Source organism: Daktulosphaira vitifoliae, unplaced genomic scaffold (genome assembly GCF_025091365.1).
Source record: "Daktulosphaira vitifoliae isolate Bord-2020 unplaced genomic scaffold, ASM2509136v1 Scaffold_1, whole genome shotgun sequence".
Lineage (NCBI taxonomy): Eukaryota > Metazoa > Arthropoda > Insecta > Hemiptera > Phylloxeridae > Daktulosphaira > Daktulosphaira vitifoliae.
Window position 1 is genome coordinate 24539288 of NW_026099572.1, and position 24268 is coordinate 24563555.

Genomic DNA, 24268 nt, shown 5'->3' on the forward strand with positions numbered 1-24268 from the left:
TTTATTTAACGGATAAAGGAATATATTAAAAAAAGGATAACACAATTAACGTTTTAATAATTTTTTTAATAAAGAGACAAATATATTATTGCAAAATATGAAATGTACAATATTAAAAAATATTTGTAGGCAATATTATCCGACAATTTTCGTACCGTCAAAGAGGGAAGGACATGCCGGTGCGAAAAACGTCGCATAAATATTTTCATTTACATTATTCAGCATTGTCCTTGTCTCAGATACAGCAGATAATAATGTAATAAAATTAATATAGTTATTATTTAGTAAAAATTACCCCAAAACAATTATAATAACATAAAACGTAGGCGTAAACATAATAATTTCATAATAACCCTTAAGCAAAAATTATAAATAATTGGTTATTTATACAATACTTAATATCATCCATCAATTAACAATATTTTACAACATTACCTAAATCTTAAAACTTTCAACAATTTTCAAAAATGTAACAAAACGATTTTTCAGTAGTTTTCAATCATTAGTACAAATTCTGAAGTCTAAGAATAACCGTGCAGATTATAAGACGCGTTAAATATTTTACTGTTAATTAATAAAAATGCTCCATTACAAAATTTGTGCGTTCAGTAATTGGGTTAAGCGTTTATTATTATTACTATTTTTAATTAGAAAATAATCACATTAGGTTTATACGCTTTCTTTCCTCATATTTGTTTAAAAAAAAAGATACCAAAATAAAAGCCTTTAAAGCTAAAGCGACGTCATTTTGGTAACTCTATAAACACTAAATAATGGATTTACAACTAAAAACTTAACAGATATTATAACAAAATTTCTCTACTAAGTAATTACTAGCATAGAATTTTTCAATTTAATTTCAAATAAATTAAATTTTAAAACTTTTTTATCATTTATTTTTAATTTGGTGTTATTTTGATCCTTTCTTTGATGAAAATATTTCAATTTTTAGGATCAGACAAAAGCAAAATGATATCTAGCAAAAACAAAATGTCTGCAATTGTTTTATAATATTATTATATAATCAGCATTTATTACATATATTTAATTTTATATATAAATTCGTTTGTTATATACATAAATTTACTATATATTGAAAAAGTGTTCTCCAATGAACGAAAATATATAACAGTATAAATATGAACAAAAAAGAGGCGAAAACAAACAAAACGTTAATCACAGATACGACGTATATAGAAATATCACAGATAATTTTTATTTTTTAAACGACGTATTTCTTTTGTTATATTTTACTATTATTTAAAATTTTGTTAAATGAAGACTCGGTCATTAGAAGCCTTGATTTCTTATTCATTACGTTTTTAGCCTAAGATTCTTTATACAGTAACTAGATTCTTTGTAACTATTATAATTTGTTACATTTAATTTAGATGATTAATGGTAATCACTTATATTTATTTACTGAATAACATGTAAACACTGCGGTTTATTATTTAAAAAGCGAGATCAACTTACATACTAAATAATTTTTTAAACAATGTTATCATTTAAGTTACCAAAATGACGTTTAGTTATGTATAAATAGTTATATATAAATATTATATATGATGAATGTGGATAACATACTTCAGCGAGTATAGCTTAAGCTCTTCAATGTCTTATTCACAGACCTAAAAAAAAAAAAAAAAAAAACAACCATACAATTTTGTAAGTGCACATGTGATATAACTATATGCAATTTATAACACTCGAAAAATCTTTACTTTCTCATATGGTGTGAAAACGTTACAAAGCTATTAAAGTTTCAATTAACATTTCACGTAGGAAGATCATTATCAAACAATATTTTCAATGGAAATTTAATATAGTAATGATACTATACTACAAAGATTTAGATTCCACAAAGTTCTTCAGATTTTGTCAATATTTGAGTGATATATTACCACAACACCGTAAAAAATTATTTGTTTTGACAAGTTTTATATGATCCATAGAATAGTTTATAAAATGTGTTAGTAATTTTGTATGGTTTTTTTAAAGTATGAATATATAAATTGCGTGAGATGGCAAGTTAAAAATTAATGTCATAATTGACTGAAGTAGCTTTAAAATCCAGGAAGAAATATTTTGCTATGACCTAAAAAAAATTATTATTGAATTAATATATTTTTACGAAAGAAAACTATGCTTTTTAATAACTAAAAATTTAAACTTAAATAATAAACAAATCAATTTTATTGTAGTTGAGTATAAGAAAATAGTAGTTAATTTAAAACTAATTTTTAGGTATATTTTTAAGTTCAGTTATTTTTTTTATTGGATTTATTTCAATTGATTTTGAACTTGAATTAATCCAAAATTTGATTTCAAAATAATATTTAAGTATATGTCATAACTTAAATCCATGAAATACTTCTCAAAATAACATCAAATATGATCATTTATGTTTAAAGCACTCGTTTATCCATAATTAGTTATTTAACGAAAATTATTATTTTTTTTGAGTATGATTTACTTATCAAAATCCACGTTGGATGTTTCTTTATATCCTTTTACATTAACTTGGTGATTTCCTATCGAATTTTCAATTTTAGATTTTTTATTCTTTTGTTTGACATCTCCTATACAATATATTTTTTATAAATAAAATGTATTGTTGCTGTAAATTGTACTCAAGTTTACCTGGTATTGTAAATTCCATACCATCCCCAATGGTCACTTCAACCTGATCTTTTTTATCTTTGTATGGCATTAAACTATCAATAATTACTTCATCGGTGTTTAAATCAATTTCACGGTTTTGACCTTGTATAACAAAAATATTTTGCAAGTGAAAAATCATAAAATTATATAATGAATTATAACAATTGCATCCATAAATATTAATTTATTTTTGTTATTTAAATAATAATTATTTAATATATTAATAATAATTATTATTTAAATGACAAGAATAAATTTATTCTTTGTTTATAGTTCTTGGATGTTTTATTTTATAATTTGGATGAAAAAATGTATTCAAAAGTTGTTTTAAGTTTAACAATAAAGTTTGTTACACAATTGTGATAAAAAAAAATTCTTAAAAATTATATATTATATTGATAATGCAATTGTCAAAATGTTATTTTAAATACTTTATTTATTTTATAGGAAAAAGGAATTAACCTTGGTCCCAACTGTAGTTTAGGCAGGCCTCACCTGGCGCCTGAACTGATATTTGATTGGTAAGTTTAGCTCTTAACGCCTTTAAAAAATTCATTATATGATTTTTCACCCATTTATTGAATCTACCAATTCTTTCAAATGCTTCAGCAATTTTATTAGTATCACTATCGGCAGCTGGCACAGACAAGTTTGATGAACCAAAATTACTCAACAGTAATGCCAAAAAAAGATTTAGTACCTATATTAAATAAGTTAATTAAACTTCTATCTTATTTTAAGAAGCAGATTTTGTTTGATGGTTATGTAGAATTATTATTTTTCATTAAAATAATTTTTTTGAGAAAGAAATAAAACATTTTTGAGATACTTATAGCCATTAATATTTGTAAAGTAATTTCATATGATTAATTAAAAATTTAACTAAAAGTTGTATAATACTATTTTGATAAAACATCAGTAAAATTAATTTGAATCAGTAAAAAAAGTAGTTAATCATCCGTCATTAATCTATACTTATATTTGCTACTAAATTTTATTTTGCTTTTATATAAAATATTTTAAAATTTATAAACACTTTTCTATTAGACTTACTACAAGATTGCCGATAACAACAGTAGCTAAGAAAAATGGAATACAAGTAGGTTCACAAACAACTAAACAATCCCACATTGATTCAATCCATTCACCACATAAAACCCTAAATACTATCATAAATGAGTGCAGAAAGTCAGTAAAATTCCATCTAGGAAGTTCTTGATCTTTAAATAGGTAAACTTTTTCTAAAATAAAAATGAATATAAATTTTTTGTCTTAAATAAAAATAAAAAATAATATACGTTAATAAATTAAATTTCATACCTGTATAGTTTTTGCCAAACAGTTGCATGCCCATAACGGCAAATATGAATATAATAATACACAATACAAATGTTAGATTACCTAATGCACCAATAGTTCGACCCATGATTGATATCAATAAATTTAAAGTAGGCCACGATTTTGCCAATTTGAAAACTCGAAGCTAATTGGGAAGTAGAAATTTTGTATTAATTTTAGTCATACGTTTCAATACACTTAATTATTGATATTTTTTATTTACCAAACGAAATGATCGCAATACTGATAAACCTTGATATCCAGCTGAAAGATATTCTACAATAGATAACACAACAATAATAAAATCAAAAATATTCCAGCCCATTTGGAAGTAATACTTTGGACTCATAGCCATCAGTTTAAGAACTGCTTCCACGCCAAATGTTGCACTAAAAAACTTAAGCAATAATATTTTATTATTGGTTAGAAAATATGATTTTTAGATACTAAGTTTACTTACAAGATTAGCCTTGTTCTGTATATAGTCCATATATGGGTCCATTTTATAGTGATCAAGAGCCATGAACAACGTATTAACAACAATGCACAATGTGATGTATAGTTCAACAAACGGGTCAAAAACTAAGAATGCAAGACCTTTTTGAAATTTCAGCCATGGCCAGCAACAGTCCCAAATACAAAATGTATCAATGAACTTTAAAAGCCACATTTGAAATTTTTCCCGAAATGTTGGCTCGTCGTCTTCCTCTTCGTCATCTTCATCACACACAGCATCCTCATCTGTTGGAAACACGTATACTGTGGATACTACCCCATGCAACCAAGAGAGTAGCCACCAATATTACGATTAATATAACATCTATCTCAGCACCTTTTATTTTAAGTTATTATTTATTTTATAACTATTAGAATAATAGTTCAAATATATTAGTTTTTTTAGATATGCAAGAGTCTGTAAAATGAATACCTTAAGAAACCTATAATGGAAACAATAACTCCATATTATTTAAAGACTGCTACATATATTTCTAAAACTCATTATATTTTATGAGGCACTAATACATTTTACTTCCTTTAATTTTTTTAAATATTTTCTTATAAGTAAATAGCTATGAAATAATATAATTTTTATACTAAAATAAAAAATTTTGTTGAAAGTTAATTCAATATAATATACTTATTCAATAAATAAAACAAAAATTAATATGAATTTTTAAATAAAAGTTTGTTTTTCATTTAAATAAAATAAAATTAGTCAAAACTCAAATAAATATACTTTTCATACTTATTGTGATTAATATATAAAATTTCTAATAGTATTACTTATTACATTTATATGGATTATTTATTGTAAAATAAAAAACACTAGTTTTCAAATATTAAACACATTTTATTCTAAATTATTTAAGAATACGAAATCTGTAAGGAATTTGATTAAAAAATGACAATAGATTTTTAAGAACATAAAGGAGAATTAAGTTATTCATATTTTATATAAATAAAATACTTAACAACTTTAATTTAGAATTTGTTGATATTTCAATTGATGTAATGTAGATTTAATTATCACTGGTACACTTATATTTTATTTAAAATCTTAACAATCTTAGTTTTTAATTTTTCACTATCCATTAAAAGCAAAAAATAAATGTACACTTTTCTTTTTTTTTGGTTATCATATAATTAATATGTTAATAACGTTTAACAAAATACATTTATTTATATAAAAATATTGTCTACCAACAAAACACAATCTACATAAGTGACTAACAACACTAAGAGGAAGAATAGAATATTTAAATGTATTGTTACACAATGAATCATGAATGTTTACTAGTTGAAGCAGGTCATTAGAAAACTAATTATGATTATACTATAGGTCATTTGGATGATAAAAGAAAAATTTAATAAGTTCAAAATATTCCAACTAGCAAAATTTCATTGAACAATGTGTGTGCTTACAGATTCAATAGTAATACAATACTAAAACAAAACAGAAAAATTGATGTCAAATCATAACTACCAAGAAAATATTGTCAAACATTTATAAGGTAAGCAACGTGTATGGAAATAAATGCTGTTTTAAATTTATATATAAATGCCGATGTTAGGGAAGTATTTTTTTTCTATCGTTTAAATAATGACTAATACAATTTTCTATTTCACCAAATTGCAGACTCTTGGACAGTAATTTCTAATAGATAATTTTTAAGAAGAGATAAAATGTTCATGCATATCTGATAAAAGTACTGAGTGAGCAAGTTGTCATATTAATAGTAATACTAGAAGAATTAATTGCTAATAGTTCTATTGTTTTCCTTGTGTTTTAAAATGAAATAATTTGAAGTAAATAACTGAGTTACTCGTAAGACATAAGGTATGCGCAAACTACATGCAAGTTTATACAGGAACATAGCAAGTATTTGTTTTCAGAGCATAATTCAGTTTTTAAATACAAATAACGCACACAGTTAATTTATACAGTTTGTTTTTTTAAATATTAATATATATTAAAAAACAAAAAATTTAGGTTATGCATCAAATTTTTTAATACATACCTGCTCTTTCACTCGCTCTGCTTTGACGGCCAGCTGCCTGTTCAATAATGTCGTTTAGTACCATTACATCTAGAATTTAATTATAATTTAATTTGAGAAATTAGTACTTTCAAATCTTATAAAGCTGCATAGTTTAATTTATGATTTTCGTTGTTGTTTACAAACCTCTCATATCCACGACAGCATGTTTTTGTTGCTCGTTGTAGCTACATTCATCTAACTGTTGTTTGGATTTGTTTATTGATCCTGTATCTAATTCATCCTATAAAGTAATTAAGCATTTTTATTTATATGTTCAAAATATACACATGAATTATTTTTTAATTAGATTTACCTCCTTGTAGAATTTTTGTTCCCCAGAATTTTGGTAATTTTTAGCTGATCTTGACCTAAGTTGGCTCTCTTTTGTTGGAACTGGTTGTTTTATCAAATCTGCATGTGATGTATAGGTGATTCGAGAAGTGTGAGATGTATAACTATTGTGTCTTGATCCAAAATTTGCATAAGATAAAGGGATTAAAATAGCACCATTTTCTTCACTCATAGGTGTAACTGCATTGGAATCATCTGCGTAAGGTAAATGTTCCTGTAAAAAAAAAAAAAAGAAGTCTGTTTTAATATAATTTTATAAGTTAATTAAAACAAATATTTTATTATATGTTAATGGGAAATTAGATTAAAAGGTTTTTAAATTATTACCTCAGCGTCAAGTAAAGTATTTAATACCAAAGGTTTGGTGTCTACTCCTGAAAATCTTGGTCTTGTATTTCGGTGACTTAACTGATGACTTCCCCGTGATGCTCTTCTTAGATTAAATGGTGAACCAGGTAAACTTAAACTAGTCTACATAGATATAGCAATAATATATAATTATTATATATAGAAATAAATTAATCTAAATTAAATTTTTACATTTCTTGTTTTCCCGTTTTGCTTTTCCACACTTGCAGTTTCTGATTGTTTGTCTTGACTTGTAATAGATGCTGATCTTAAACTCATCTTTTCACGGTTGTTCTCATCTCCATGCATTTTATCTTGACCAGCATACATATCGTAACTTTGATATGAAAAGTCTGAAGGTGATTTTGGATGTTGGTTTATATTTCGAGCTCTTTCTGCTCTTTCTGTTGCTCTTTCTTCGTGAGCTTGTCTTCTTATTTCTCTGTCTTTAGCAGCTTGCTCCGCTTCCTTAAAATAAAAAATATTATATAATGAAAAAAAAAATTGTTTTTCAACTTACTCTTATAGCTTCTTCTTCAGCTGCCTCTTCTTCCTCTGCTTTTTTTTGTAACTCGTCATATGACATCGCTACAATAGCTAATATTAAATTGACAAGGTAAAATGAACCAAGAAAAATAATAACTATGAAAAAGAACATATGCCAAGGACCAGCTGCTCTTAGTACCTTTAAAAATAATAAAAACCGATTTGTAAGAAGCACAATTGATATAAGGGATTATATTTTTAAGACGTTAATATAACTATAAAATCATTATACATAGAAGAATCAGTATACCTGTTGGTATAAAGCTTCCCAATTGTCTTGTGTCATTAATCTGAAAGCCGATAGTAAAGCCCAAGGAAATGTATCGAAACTAGTGTACCCATAGTTTGGATTAGGACCAAACCCGGGTATGCATAAGTATCCAGGTTCGCACTGACTAAAAAATTTCAAGTAAAATAATTAGTGCTAGTTTATATTATTTTAAAGTTTAACCACGATTGTATCTTACCCAGCTCCTGTGCTATTACCACATAAAGGATATTCGCCATCCTCACCAATTTGCCAGTTTGCTATAAAAATAAATTATTTTTATAAATTCTAAAAAAACTTCTTAAGATTTACATACATTTATTCGATACGAAGTCAATCCAAGTTTCATCAGTCAAATTACCAGCTGAACCATCAGTCGGAAATTCCCTAATACATTTTTGTTTAAGAACACCCATGTATATTTGTAAACCCAATAACGCGAACACAGACAGTGAGAATATTGTTAATATTATGACATCCCTGAGGTTTTTTACGGATTCTATCACAGCTCCAACAATAGTTTTCAGTCCTAATTGTGTATAAAAATAAAGTTAGAATCTTAAAATAATCCAAAAATGATTGTTTATATTGGATAATAATTACCAGGCACAATGGCAACAGTTTTGAGCGCTCGGAGTACTCGAAATGTACGAAGAACAGCTAGATTTCCAAGCTCTATACCCATTGTAACGTAACTGAAAATTGATACTTTTAACTACACATGCTTATAAAAATCAATAACCTTTTTAAATAGTATATAATTTTTACTAATTAAAAGTATAATTTTATAAATTAGTTGTTCATAATCTATAATAAAATAACCTTTAACAAAAACTATGGCTAAGTACTAATAGAATAAAACGAATAAGTTACTATAAAATTGTAAATGACTAGATTAATTAAGTATTGTCTTCTAATATTCATAATAGCATATAAATCTAATATTTCAAATTGATCTATTTAATCTGACACACTATTAATGAACACAATTTTTTAACTCAAATATTTTTTATATAACAATTTTTTAATAGGTTTGGGAAAATACTTCTAAGATAACACAATATACAATAAAAAAAGTAAATAAATTCACCTGACATATTTTAATTGTATATGACAACATTTATATAATATTAATTAGACTTGAACAAGTTAAAAGATGCAAACATACATTTCCTATTGATCCTCTTTATTATACGTACTAACTCTTAGCATTGCTCCCCAGAATTATTCTAGTATTTTAAAGTATTTCGATTGTGGTAATAATTGCCCTCATAGAGGTATTTACTAATCTACTTCTACTACTCACGCTAATGCAATAACAATGAAGTCTAGCCAATTCCATGCATCTCTAAGATAGGTGAAGTGTTCTAATATGAAACCTCGGGCCATTACTTTCACAGCCGATTCAAATGTGTAGATGCCGGTAAATATTATTCTGGAAACGATTAGATTTTTATAAAACATAAAAATATAAAACAAAAAAGTCAATTATCCTAACACTACGTATACTTAATAACACTATCCTCAACATTTATTACAGAAGTCTCTAGCGATCTAGTAAATATAATATAAATAAGCTAATATCTAACGTAAATTATTAAATTTATGGATAAATATCATAATAATATAAATTCTAATAAACCTAAGGTTAAATAAAACTGGAAAATATATATCATATAGTATACAATATAACTTTACACATTTACTAATATTTTTTTAAGTATTTATAATTATTATGTATACGTAACAACAAATAAACGTAATTAGTATTTTAATAAATATATAATTTTAATTACAAAGAAATTCATAGTTAATTGTTTAAATGAACCTTATCGCTTTACTTACTCGGATGCTTCAATAGTTGGAGTGGGGGGCATTATCATGAAAACACAGTTTGTAAGTATAGTTGTGATGATTGTAACAGAAAATATTGGATGTACCAATATGTAAATGGCGACTCTTCGGATGGGGTTAAAAGGGTCTAGTACCCAAAGGCCATCAGTAGCGCTGAATCTGAAGATATCTTTTCCTTTGCTAATTACTACAAATGTCTGAGAAAAACATTATTTCTTACTAACTTATGTATTCACGTTTTGTCATTATTTTAATGACATTTTTAAACCAATAATATTCGTTAAGTTTTATTAATTAGAAGTATATACTTTTTGATTTTGATAGTAAGGGTCAATATCCTCTAGCGGAACGGACGCTAATTCGGATGGGAATGTACCAACCAGTCGCACTGGTAATGGCGCTCCCTGTTCCAGAGTGGCGTCCGGTTGGGGACCTTCATCTTCGTCCTCGTCTTCATACCGAATCTGTAATGGTTTAAAGATATATATATTTCATACATTTTTGAATGATTTAAATTTATGCCTTATTCATATTAAATTTCAATAAATCTAAAATTTACATTTCATTACTTGTGGCTAAAATTATCTATATTATATCAACGAACTAAAAACATCTTCATCCAAGATAGATGAGAGATTTTCTAAATACACATTTATAATTAAATATGCGATTTCAATTTTATTTCTGTGTTTAATTTTCAAAGTTTATGTATTGGTTTAAATTGCATAAATGAAACTTTTTAGAAATTAAAATGAAAAAATTATTAATATATATATAATGTTTTTAAGAATGATAAATAATGTTAAATAATAATTTTTTTCATAAAAGTGTACAGATTAAAATTTTGTCGAGCTTTTTAATAAAAGTGTTAAGTATCATTTGAGCTATCTTAAATGGATTTCTTTTGAATTAGAAATTGTTTTAGGAACCTTTGCTTAAATTAATAATAACCGTTTTAATGACTCATATTTTTTTTTTGTTAATTTTTTTCATGAGAAGAATTAGTTTTAGAGAACAAATATTTATTGTTTAATAAAATTTATTTATTTAAAATAATTCCATTTTAAATTAAATTAATAAAAAATATATCTTTATTTCTCTTTAATGTTTAAATGTTTAAAACTTATTCATTTAATTTCAACATTGTTCAGTATATTTTAACATTACTTATTTTAACATTAACATGGCAAAGACATACGGAAATACAATTAATTATTTTTATAAAGAGAATGAAATCGAAACAAATAATTTAATACATTATAGGTATTTATTAATCATAAAATTTTATATAATCTAATTGATTAACTATAATTTGTATTTTGAAATTATACATACATACATATATATATATATATATATATACAGATAATATGTTTGTATTTACTAATAGAAACAATGAAAATTTTGAATTCCATTATGATTTAATAAAATTAAAAAGTTCAAAAATTCAAGAATTTTAAAAGATCCAACGAATATTTTATTACTTAATTTAAATATAATTACTGCAGTATTAGACTACGTTAATAACACATTTTACATTTAAAATTAAAAATACAAGTAAAATATTAATTTAATACTAAAAAGTAAAAAAAATATTTAACTCAAAAGCATTGATAATGGTAACACTGTTCTGGAAATATTTATCCACAAATTTTTAGTAATTTTTAGTTTTAAATTAATATTTTAAATAAATTTTTCATCTCTATTTTTAATAAAAATTAAAAAAAAAATTGTTTATAATTTTTAAATAGATATTTTCTAATATCATTTCTTACGTTGATAACAACTTTAGGATAATAATTTATTGAGTTACAAACATTTTAATACATATAAAGAGTAAGTAATGTGGGTAGGTGTATAATTCGCAGTAGTGCATATTTAAAACGAATAGTTCGCCCACACTATATACTCATTATATGTATTAAATTGCTTGTAACTCAATAAGTGTGTATTCTTAAGTTGTTATCAATCCATCAAAATTGTGTATGGGAAAAAACCAAAAATGGCTATTTTGAAATAAAAAAAAAGTTTTAATTGTTTTTTGTTTAAGAGAAATAATAATAATAAAAAAAAATGCTTTTAACATTGTCCAAAATTGTAATAATTACTTCAAAAAAAGTATTGCTAACTATCCGCTAAATTAAATGTTATTAGTTATAAGATATCAAAAATTTGTGGGACACCCTGTAATTATCTAAATTAGTCTCTATAACTACTGTTATAATTATTAACACACTTAATTTTTCTATGCTTAATAATATGTGCGTTATAGTATCTAAATATACATTAAGCTATATATTATTTTACTTATAATATAGCTATTGTTGAATAAATTGGGTACTGCATATTACTAACTAACCTATTTAATGGCATGCTATTATACATTGCTTTAATATTATAGCAAATAAAATGCTGTAATAATACTTTTTACGCATCAAAGTAAAATGTGTTTAATACATATCATATGATATCTATCCTAATGATGCCTAATTACATATATTTTAAATCTTCACATATGTTTAGCTTACATCTTTATTTTTATTTCTTTTCCATGGCACAGGCTAAGTCAATAAATAAATTAATATTAGTAATTGGGTTAATATTAGTAGATATGTAAACCGCTAGTGAAGTTTATAGTTTTTATAACTTAAGAAAATAAATTGATTATGAGATAAAAAATATATTGATTGCTTTAAAAATTAAAATTTAAAAATAGGAAAAAACGATCTTAGATTAAACGAAACTTAGATATGTATAACAATAAGCCATTATTTACCTCCCCTTCAGCTCTTTTTTCCTCAAGTTCTTTCTGTTTAGCATTTTCTTCAGCTATACGTTGCTCAATGGCCCTCAGTGATTCACGTGTGAATGGACGGAATAGGCTTCTTTCTTCACTGGAGAATGAAGAATCGGTGTCAGCAATGGACATGGTCGGGTAAACCTCTTTTTATACCCTTGTCGGGCTGCCCCCTCCGGACTGTGGGAGAGGGCTTAAGCACGTTAACCCTCTAAGAATAAAGAAAAAGTATTAAAAATTCATTACAAATATTTTGAACTTAATTAGAAGACTAGAAAGTTGATAAAATTTTTTTTTCTTTACTAATAAAATAATTTTCTTTATCATGAGTTTTATTACCTCTCGTCCATCCGGAAAATGGCGTCTGGGACGACGCTCTATTTTGGAATCATTCTTTGAATAAGACAGTTTGAGCACGTTCAAATACTTAACAATCTGAAATAAAAATGATGTGATTAAATCCACAATTCATTATTTAGTTATTTTATGTTTAATTAATTAATATATCTCAGAAGTGCTTGTAGTATAATTAATTAATTAATTTTTTTTTAATAGTTATCAAATGTTGGTTTAAAATATACAGTAAAATAAATGAAGCCTAGAAACAATCAATTCCTTGATTTATAAATATACACCAGTACGAGCTGTACTCACATGTATTAAATATCTACACTATGTATTTAAATACTTGTTATTTTATAAGTATTTATTCTATATTTTTTATAGACCCTTTAAAATCGTTTGTAAGATATGTCATGTAAATTTTTATCGTAGTTTTAAACTATAAAGTTACTTTTAAAAACCAGCACAGTGGGGGAGCGACATATTTGTGACAAGTATAGATCATTAGAATTGATCACCTTGTATAGTATAATATACAATGTGATTTTTTAAGTATAGTATCCTCTAATTATTCATTAAATAATGATTTATTCATAAAAGTATAAAAATTAAATTAAATTTTTTTATATAAACTATAAAAATATCATGTTACTTACAAAAAAAAAAAATGATTTTTAAGGGTATATTTTAGGGGTAACTTTCAAAAGTTAAATGGGAATTTATTATTATTTTTTTAATATCAGATGGAGAATGGCCTAAATAAAATGTTGACAGGTTAATAACCAGTATTGTATTACTACTTTTTGAATTAATATAATTTTTAGTGATAGACATGTGGAGTGCGCTATATATGTGGATTCTTATTTATGTATTATGACAAAAATAGGGTGGCGCTAAATATTGTCCTACTCTTTACTTTTTCTAAATATATTAATGATAGTATTTCAAAATGTAATAACAAAAAACTGATTATGGACCCGACATAATTTTATTCGTACCATCCATCATTTAATAGCAAAAAATAATAATTTGCTCCTATTTAACTTTTGAAAGTTCCTCCTAAAATTTACCATTATGAATTATTTTCATACAATAAACTTGATATTTACGATGGCTTATAAAAATAAACTAAATTTTTATCTTTCTATTTTTATAAAAAAATCATTATTTAACAAAAAGAATAAAATGACTTAAACGAACGAACATTTTTTGAACTTGAATATATCCTTATTATGCGTGGTGCATAAAAACACAATATTGATTTTTTGATGGTGTAACCCTATGACAACGATAATCTGATAAAAAAGGAGCCAATAGAAAACGATATGTGGTAAAAGAACCATTTTAAAGTGAGAAAGTAAAATGTATGAGAAAAGATGTAATAGTAAAGAAATTTAGAATGGTATGGCTCAAGAAAGGCGGTTAAAATGAAACCCTGTAAGGTCCCATCAACACTCAGACATGAAACGCATACGAAATTCTTAACAAATATAAGAAAAACTTGAGAAACATCTAGTTTTACTTTTTATTTATTGGACTATTTAAAAAAATATTCATAACTTGTAGATACTTAAGTGCTAAATTAGTATATCAATATATACCTTATACAGTTTAACAGAACTTGCATGTTTTTATAAACGTATCAGTGTGAAACACAATGACAAAAAAAAACAAAATATTATTTTATATCAATGCTATTTCTCTTATATTTTATCTTGCGATAATGATTTTTTGTTTTATAGCTTCATGTATGATTTGTATTAACTCTCATTAATCAACTAGTTTTTATCTCCTCAACACTTTTTTTCCAAATGTAGCTAACTATTAATTACTAAGTAAAATTTAATCGAATTTTACTTTTTTTCTGATAAAGATGTTTTTGATTAATTTCGGATTGTAGATAATATAAATTATAAACTAGACTTAATATCAATATAAATGTAGTTAAAATGATATATGCACCTAGACGACTACTGTTAGAGCTTAATGTATCAGTGACACGCATTCAGTTTCATCAACTGCTAGTTGGAGTAGAATAACAAAATATGTAGCTTTTATGAATAATCATTTATAATATTTTGAAGCTTATAAAAACGTACACCCTCGTACACATGTATGTTATGTTGGTAAACATAAGTTTTCTATAGCTGTGTTCACAATAACATAAACAGTCGAGTTACAATTTTATAATTGGTGTTTTCTGTATTTAAATATATTTTAATTCCGTAGAGAAATACATTATAATAAAAAAATATGGAAGAGTACTATGTTTTCCATTTCCTTTTGTGATCACGGCTATTTTATCGTTTGATAAAACTAAAAAGGTCTATTTAAGTATCTTTCTACGTGACCTAATAAACTATATAACATTTTGTCATGTATGCATTGCAAAAATTGTATTTTATATTGATATATTCTATTTGAAATAGTTGGTATATTTTTGAATTGATAACTATATTTAATAAAAATTAATAAATAAATAATTTGTGATGAAAATGTTTAAATTAAATAAGAATTGTGCTGATTTTAGTGCAAAAAAGTATATAACGATTATAGGTATAGTTAAAAACCTTATAGCCTCCAGTAACGCAAGTCACGAAACCTACTACGGCCGCATTGCAGCTTCTTTCAACTAAAAATTAACATGCATGATTTGACAAGGTTGTTTGATCTATAGAGTTTAATAAAAAAAAGTACAATCTAAAATGTTCTAAAAATAATTTTAGGCGTATAACAACAAAAATGCTGAAATATTATTGTGAAATTTTTGAAAACTATATAAAGGTATAAGAACTAAAATAAATTTATAAAAAAACAATATTTAATGTTGGTTACCAAATATTACTATGTTAATTGATGTAATAGAATTGATTTATTTACAGCTATATTAAAAAGAAATTTTAATATTTATTAATGTAATAATTTATTATACAAAATTATAAATGTTCAGTTCTCACCTAAAATGTATGTATTTCTACGATTCTTTCTTCCATGTCATTGTTTCTCCTAAAAACAAATAAAAAAAAAAATATAATACCATACTTTTAAGATTTGAATAAGTCATGTTATAAAAATTATTTTTTACTAATTAATTTTATATTTAAAAGATATATTTAGTTAAATCTAATACATATTTGTCAGTTTATGTAAATTAATTATTATGGCTCTTAGGGTAATTAATTACTGGTCAACAAAAAATTTAAAACTTAATTAAAATAGAAGCCTTGGATGTCTGTAAATAATCATTGTTAATGTATAATTGACAGACATTAATGTTGTATATTTTGATACTGAAATTCTATAGTATTGATTTTAATTTGGTGTTAGGTAAATGATGTGTGCAAGAGTGAAAACTGGTATTGAATGACTTCTAGATAGTCTTAATGAACTTGATGTATAATTGCATTTTATCAACATGATTATAGGTTATTCACATAAAAAAATAAGTTTGTATAAAATAGGTATTCTGTAATATTTAGCTAATCGCTTTTTTTAAACCGTATAATCTAGTCACTGATTTTCAGTCAATCAACTTTTAAGCAATAACTTACTAGCTCTTTTACTTTTTATTGGATTTTTTTTCATGTAACATTTTATGATTATTATTACAAAGAAATAGCCAACCGAAACCTTTCAGCTGAAAATTTTTTTGAAATGCCTGTATACACATTAAAGATATTGAAAATATTTATGAAAGTTGTTATTTATAAATGTAATTATTTAATTTTCATTAATAGTATTTATATTATTAATACAATTAGTTATTATGTATTTTTAATAATGAATAATTTTTTTTAACCGTTTGAGAATTATTTATTTGATAATGAAATTAGATTTTATATTCATACAACAGAAACTTGAAGAGTTTGAGATACAGGATCACTCTAAAGTATTAATTAGTGATGCTATAACTTTAAAAGGGTCTATGATAAAACTTAACTAAAACTAGAATTTTTTTTTTGAAATTAATGTAATTTTGAATAAAATACCAAAAAATTAAAAATTTATTAGTAAATGTAAAACTAATTAATACTATTATTTCAATAAGCATTAAATATTATATATAATTTATATTGACAAAAATGATAAAAAAAAAAATTAGTTTATTCCATATAAATAAATATATTTTATAAAAATACTTTTTAGTGTGTTTTTTACTTCAGGACAGTAACCATAATAATCATTAAAAATAATTCTATGTGTCATCAACAAAAACGTTTATTAATTTAAGTACTCAATAGCCTGTCGGTATTTCTGCTAATTTATCATCGTATAAATGATAACACTAAATGCTTATTACATAACACATTATCTAAATCATGGTCACTGATCATCATATCATCCGCACTGTACCTTATACAATTCACTGATTGTTATAAGTGTAGCATATTTCATGTTTATAATTCAAATGCTGAGTCATAAAAAAAGTTATATTGTAAAAATTGTTTTTAATATATCTGAATTATTATATTAATTTGTTGTTTTTCGATTAAAATAAATGTTTTAGTTAGAAATAACTATCTAGTTTGACTTTCTAAAAATAAAATGACAAATAACCAATTAAATATAATTCAATAATAATATGTTCCTAATACAAATGTGTACTAAAATTGCCTATTTGATACCCCGTTAGATAAGATATTTTAAAAAGTGTTTTCATGACATTAGTTTTTAATATTAAAATACTTAAATATGTTTTTAGTATCTTACATAGGATAGTTATTGTGACTGATCAAATTACAGTATTTGTAATGCATAAAAGTTTCAATAACAATAATATCAACAAAAATTTTTGAATAAAAAAAAATTCTGTATTTTTATTGTAAAATAAAAGTTATTTTTTTATTAATATTTAAACCATTATAGATGTATAATTTTGTACATGCTAAATTTCTTATTTATTTTATGCCTTTATTTATTCAAAATAAAATAAAATAGATTATTTGTAAATCGACAATAGAAGGCCTTGAAATACTTAGTATGGTCTTGGTATTGATGTACATTGGCATGATATTTGCTTTTTCGATACTACCATGAAATTTTTATAAAGTAAAATTTATGTTAGGGATACACTAGAACGTGATTATCACTGAACGTGTTTTAAAACATACTTGACCTTTTACCCTCTAAAATTCGACGATGGTTATATATTAAAAATAATATCCTCTATTTAAAAGTGTTAATAACTATGATTTTTGTTATCAAAAGTAATTATTGTTAAAATGTAAAGTCATAAAAATTTTATCAAACCATCTCGTCATTATAATAGTGTAGTTTTGATTTAGAGTGTCTTCATATAATTAAATAGCGTTAAACGTTATACAACAAAAAAATGCTTACAATATATGTGTGCTAACTACACAGTGCTAGTTTGACGTAAATTTGAAATTACTATTGGAACAATAGTGACCATTTTAAAAACTTAAAATAACTAACTATTAAATAATTCAAACGAATCTGCACAATAGAGTAGATTGTAAACAAATAATAATATAAAAAATGCTTTAAAATAACTTGTTTAGTAGATCTTTTGAAGAAGTTATACTATTATAGTGACAATTATCGACGAGATGATCTTAAGTAATATGCCTCACCTGCAGATATAGCGTAGTAATCTGAATTACAATATTGTGAAATCAAATCATATATCAATTAGATTATGAAAGGAGTAATGTTTTAAAGGAAATGTTCTGCAAGAACAGACCTGATAATGTTATCTGAATTTAGAATCTAATCAAATTTGTCTAATTCCATAAACTATTTCTTGTGTTTTTCTTTATTATTGGAGTCTAAGCAGCTAATTAAAAAAATTTATACATATTGAGATTAAAATTTCGATTTTAACGCCCAGTAAATATATTTTGAGAGTTATTTTAGGATCCTAGTCACAAAATCGTATGCAATATAGAAAAGCAAATGGTTGGACTTTCTCGACCAAAAATGGTACTAGTATGTCAAATCAGGTTCGAGTATTTTACCAAACCAATAATTTTATTTATAAGACATGTTTTACATGTCGTATAAACAAAATTATCTGAGAAAAAATGTATTATGATATTTAAAAACTTCGAAATTTTATTTTTCAGTCATGCCTTATATTATTATTTTTTGGTTGGGTTTATTTATACGGCAAGGCAATGTTTTTATTTTATAATTAAATATAATAAATTATTTAAATAAATGTTTTATGTTCTTTAACAAAGTAAATATGGGCTTATAATAGTAAATTGTAACTATTTGCTACTAGTTGTAAAATAAAAATGTGTGGTTGTAAATGAACGACTTCAGTATACAGGTAAACTCTACAGCACCCTTTTCAAAAATGGCAATCCGATTATAAATTCTATTAACCTTTAACAGCAACATAAAAGGGAAAAACGGAAAAGAAACAAATGAGAATCTTGATGGTGGTGAGGTAGGCTTTCATGAAAGGTTATAGAGTGTTTTTATTTGCGTCGAAGACAGTCCTTTCTATTCATCCAATTTTTTTATGGTTTTTGTACATTCTATTCTTATTTTTAAGGTGCATATTGTGTTAAGTACCTATATAGTTATAAATAAATAAATAAAACATATATATATATATATAATCAGACAGACCCGCGTGCACGCACTTGTTCTCAGTGTTCAATAAAAGTGCCAAGGATCAATATTTGTGGTTTATATTATTGTGTGCTTGACTAATTTCAGTTACTCACGAACTTAAGATACACGTCACGCCATTAAAATTGTCTACAGGGAAAATATTAATTTACGCTGAATAATACAATTTATGTACCATAATGACATAAGAGTCAAAGAAAAGAATTGTCGGACACTACCTGGTGTGAACGAAATAATTAAATGACAATTGTTTAAAGTTCATTACAATATAGTTGTTCATAGTTCTCATTTTACTAATGTTATTAAAAACTTTTTTTAGTATTTTATTGTCTATATTTTATATGGTCGATATTTTTATACATCAAAAAATAAAATATTCCTTTTCATGATAATACGATTCTTAACAAATTTATATAAAATTTTCAATAAGTTGTGAATAATGACTCAGTAATATACCGTAAATAAGATTGCATGTTTATGATCCCATATTCAAAAATCTAAAAATTATTTTCATGCAAAAAAACGATTATTACATAGTAAAAGTGTTTATTATTAGAAATTTGAAGAAAATGAATTTATAAAGTCGTATTGACTTTATTTATTAATTTAAATCTTTTTATTACAGTTTTTGAAGTTATATGAATTATCTGAGATATTATACATGGGTAGTTAATATTACACAATTTTTTATTACATTTTTGTATACATATTATTGAATCAAATATCTCAAATTTTTGTTTAGTCTAAAATATTTACAATATTACAACATTAAAACAAATTAATTTTTGAACCATAATAAATTTTAAAGAAAATTTAAGTAATAAATATAATAGATGTAAATATGATTAAAACGCCTAAAGATGCTCTCTATAACATTTTTAATTATAAAATAACAACGGAATTTTCGCTAAATCCTTTTTATATTCATCAATCAAGATAATGGTGTTTTATTTCTAAAAATGTTCAAAATAAAAATACAACAGTAATAATTAAAATGTCAACAATTCGTAAAATTGTTTAATAGCTTTAATCTTAAAGACGTCTTATAATTTAGTTTTAAACTTTTATATATGTATATATATATATATAAAGTAAAAATATAAAATTGTATTTATCCTTCGCCGAGGATAAATATATGAATTCAAAATTTTTCCTTTCTCATTTAATACTTGAATCTAATTTTTTTTTAATTACATAAAGTGTAGTGAATAACTTGACATTTACATTGATTGACATTTATGAATTCTAGTGTTTTACGAGGGGAAGGTATTTTTAAAACGATGTATGTATGACATTTGGATATTAGCCATGGATAATTTGATATGAATTAACTTATAAATTAAGTAATACAAATTTTTATTTAATTTGGTTTAATTAAATCTCTTTTATAAATATATTTAAATTATAATAAATGAGGTAGTTACTCTAGGTCGGGGGAAAAGCACTGCATTTAATATACCTAGTACCTAAAAAGGCCATTAACATACAAATATAAAAATAATAAAAGGTTTCTTTAGTTACGAAATAAAAAAGGTTCCCACAAACATTCTTGCTTTGAACTCCACAATGTTTGTGTTGGAATTTTTCATACTTTCTGAGTAATAAAAACTGAAGTTGATGCGCCAATTTAATGTGATAGAGAAAGTTCATATATTTTTATTTATACAAAAATCAAAATTATTTGGTCAAGTTCTAATTTAGATAATATTATTTATTTAATATTAGTAATTTTATATTAGTTCTTAATTAATATATACAAATATATTTTAAATATTATTTAAATAGCAATACCGTATTATTTCTTAATAACATTACAATAATATAAAATTTTAAAAAGAGTTGAATTCAATAGTTATTTTCTACATTTTATATGTTAATCATATTCATTTTTCAGGAGCGTAAAAAAAAAAACCAAAAACTTCAATGGTGTCGTATGCAAATCAATATTTTTTAAATTCACTAAAACAAATTTCTCATTTAAAAGTGATCGTAAATTTTAATAAAAAAAAAATATTTTCCTTTATTTACACGTTAAAAAATCTCAACGTTCTATTTAAGTGAAATATTAGTTTTTGAATACCAGTCATAGAATTAATTTAACTTTGTAATTAACACGATATGATTCTGTCCATAATGATTCTATTCGAAGCTATATTTAGTCAATTAAGAGCGTCAAAGTTTAAGATCCATGTTAATGTGTTAACTAGTAATGTGTCCTATACATTCGGTGTTATATCTATTTATTTAAATATTTCCAATATATTCAAAAACTAATAAGGTATAGATATAAAATTTGCTAGGTAAAATTTTCAAATAACATTCCATGTTTTTAAATAATATTCATTGTATTCTATTAAGTGATTTAGTTTCTAGAAAAAAAAATCAATGATTAACAAATTAACAAAGAGTGTTCTATAAATAAGGAAATAGATCAATTGTTACGAATAATGGTAACAATGAAAAATTTGTATACATACATTATCTATTATTTATAATATCATGAACATTTCAGGGGAAAGTTATTTACAATAAAATAAAACTTTATGTAGTTTTGACAGCAAATACATTGATAATATTTAATCATTACTAAAAATAACAGAAATAATATTCATTGTAAGTTGTATCTACTATTTATTTAGCATTAATATTTGGTAATATTATCAGCTTAACATAGATAATTTACGAGAAGTATGTTTCATTCTTTAAAATTCTGGGTTTTATATGAAAAAAAAAACAAATAAGAAAATTCGACAAAAGCTTCGAGTATGGATGTTTTATTCATAAAATAATTGATGAAAACGTTGGTAAGGTTAGGTGGAAAATGAGGTGTGATCGAGTTAAGAAAAAGCGAGAAGAGAAAAGGCGAAAAAAGCTCTGGTGGTAGCTACGATGAAGAGGGTTCACTAGTAGAAGCGGCAATAGTAGTGGTGATGGTGGTAAGGGAATAAGCCCGGACGACGCCCTTGCTTTGGGTATGTACGTAAATGTGTGTGTTGCCTGTGATCGATACGGCGGCGTCGGGGCGCCTGGCCCACCACTACTATAAAACGGCAGGTCAATACAAGGGGTTCAAATGAATAAGTATGTGTGGGTTTATGAATTTACATGTATTATAAATATTGTTAAGATTTTTATGCTTACACTAGATAAAAACAAAAAGATTATCATAATTTTTTTTTAGCTAGACCTATAGTGAAAATTGTAAGAATTTTTCAAATTATTTGTATTATAACAATTGTTATCAAATTTGTCATATAAAAAATTTTTGTACAAATAACTTTTGTTAATATTTTGCTCAAGATTAGACTTGAACATAAGGCTTTGAATTTTCAGCTTAATTCATTAGAGTGTCTTAGTATTTACAATTTAACATTTAAGTAAAAAAATCTATTTACACGTGTTTTTTTTTTCAAATAAAGCAGTTTTAACATTTCTGTGAGTACTATTAAAGTCAATTTTCAAACGTGTGATCTGACATTATATATAAAAGTTCATTATTTGACTTAATGTTATGACAAGTGTATAAAGTGTATGCGTCATTTTTATGATGAGGATATTATGTAGTATCGGATTTTTATTAAAGAAATGTTTAAATAGGCGGTGAAAAGTAAATTCATGAGTATTAATACTTGACGTATTATTCCAGACCCGTTTAAGCTGACATTGAATGTACAATTATTTAATATAGTTTATATATAATATTTAATTACTTTGAGATAACTATATGATTTTAAAATTTGCATGTAGTTTATTACATCTATTTAATTCTGAACACCTTAGTGTTATTAAAGATATTGTAGTCCAAATTATTGTCTTAGTGAATCAATAATGATTTGATTAAATATAATATTATTCAGAGTTAGTGAAATATTTTTATTGATATGGTCTAATTCTGTCTATTTGTTTTAAAACATATCAATATAGTAGTTTTTTTCATTTACTTAAAATTTAAGATTAAATAGAATCTTCCTTAATTTCGCGTAATGATAATACACTGAAATAAAAGCTAATTAAACGAGCTTATTATTTCTCTAGATATCTAAAAGCAAAATGAATGTTTTCTTTAAGGTATCTTTTATACTATGAATAAATTATAATGTGGCTCGTAAAAAAATGTCGTTTGATATTTTATTCAAGTTTATATTTACTGTCTTTGAAAAAAATATATATATATATTTGAAAAGTTGTAAGGAACTATAGCAAATAGAATATGTAACTATACGAAAATTTTTAAGAAATGTAGGACTGTTAACTATAATTTTTAATTAGTCATCTGAATTTAATGGAGTAAAAAATATGTTATGAACGACTTATTATAAATAAACTGTTTTATAGAAAAACAAGTAATTTCTTTATAGTAATAGTAATTTAAAGTCAGTTTTTTTTACTTATTTCATATTATATGTTTTACTTAAATATTAAGAAACAATTGATTTATTCTAATTAGTAACTAAGTTCATTCAATTTAAAATTGATAAATCCAAGTCATAGTAGAGATCATAATTTTATTACAAAATTTAATATGTATAATTTTGAATACTTTTATCATTTACTGCAAGTTTCATAAAAAATTTGCATAAAGTAAACTTTTGTAGTACTTAAAGTCATAGCGCATAT

The 24268-nt window shown here is 24.3% G+C and overlaps 1 protein-coding gene across 4 annotated transcripts in view; it reads right to left on the reverse strand.

The window, feature by feature from the left end:
• Window positions 1–45: 45 nt before the first annotated feature.
• Window positions 46–24268, reverse strand: part of LOC126896671 (sodium channel protein para-like) — a 32821-nt gene continuing 8598 nt past the window's right edge. Inside the window, exons 2-26 of one of the 4 annotated variants that reach the window (XM_050669636.1) lie at window positions 16006–16054; window positions 13046–13141; window positions 12686–12917; window positions 12438–12470; window positions 10218–10373; window positions 9901–10106; window positions 9362–9490; window positions 8659–8750; window positions 8372–8584; window positions 8255–8315; window positions 8038–8182; window positions 7762–7926; window positions 7434–7709; window positions 7221–7364; window positions 6856–7107; window positions 6687–6783; window positions 6522–6590; window positions 4463–4770; window positions 4226–4399; window positions 3985–4147; window positions 3718–3905; window positions 3160–3364; window positions 2644–2766; window positions 2477–2582; window positions 46–1631 (exon numbers count right to left, since the gene is read on the reverse strand). In XM_050669636.1, the coding sequence (XP_050525593.1) occupies window positions 1589–1631; window positions 2477–2582; window positions 2644–2766; window positions 3160–3364; window positions 3718–3905; window positions 3985–4147; window positions 4226–4399; window positions 4463–4770; window positions 6522–6590; window positions 6687–6783; window positions 6856–7107; window positions 7221–7364; window positions 7434–7709; window positions 7762–7926; window positions 8038–8182; window positions 8255–8315; window positions 8372–8584; window positions 8659–8750; window positions 9362–9490; window positions 9901–10106; window positions 10218–10373; window positions 12438–12470; window positions 12686–12838 (3501 nt within the window). In that variant the 5' untranslated portion in view covers window positions 12839–12917; window positions 13046–13141; window positions 16006–16054 and the 3' untranslated portion in view covers window positions 46–1588. Of the gene's footprint in view, window positions 1632–2476; window positions 2583–2643; window positions 2767–3126; window positions 3365–3717; window positions 3906–3984; window positions 4148–4225; window positions 4400–4462; window positions 4771–6521; window positions 6591–6686; window positions 6784–6855; window positions 7108–7220; window positions 7365–7433; window positions 7710–7761; window positions 7927–8037; window positions 8183–8254; window positions 8316–8371; window positions 8585–8658; window positions 8751–9361; window positions 9491–9900; window positions 10107–10217; window positions 10374–12437; window positions 12471–12685; window positions 12918–13045; window positions 13142–16005; window positions 16055–24268 lie in introns of all 4 variants that reach the window. The other 3 variants (XM_050669628.1, XM_050669654.1, XM_050669645.1) reach the window with 3 other exon arrangements.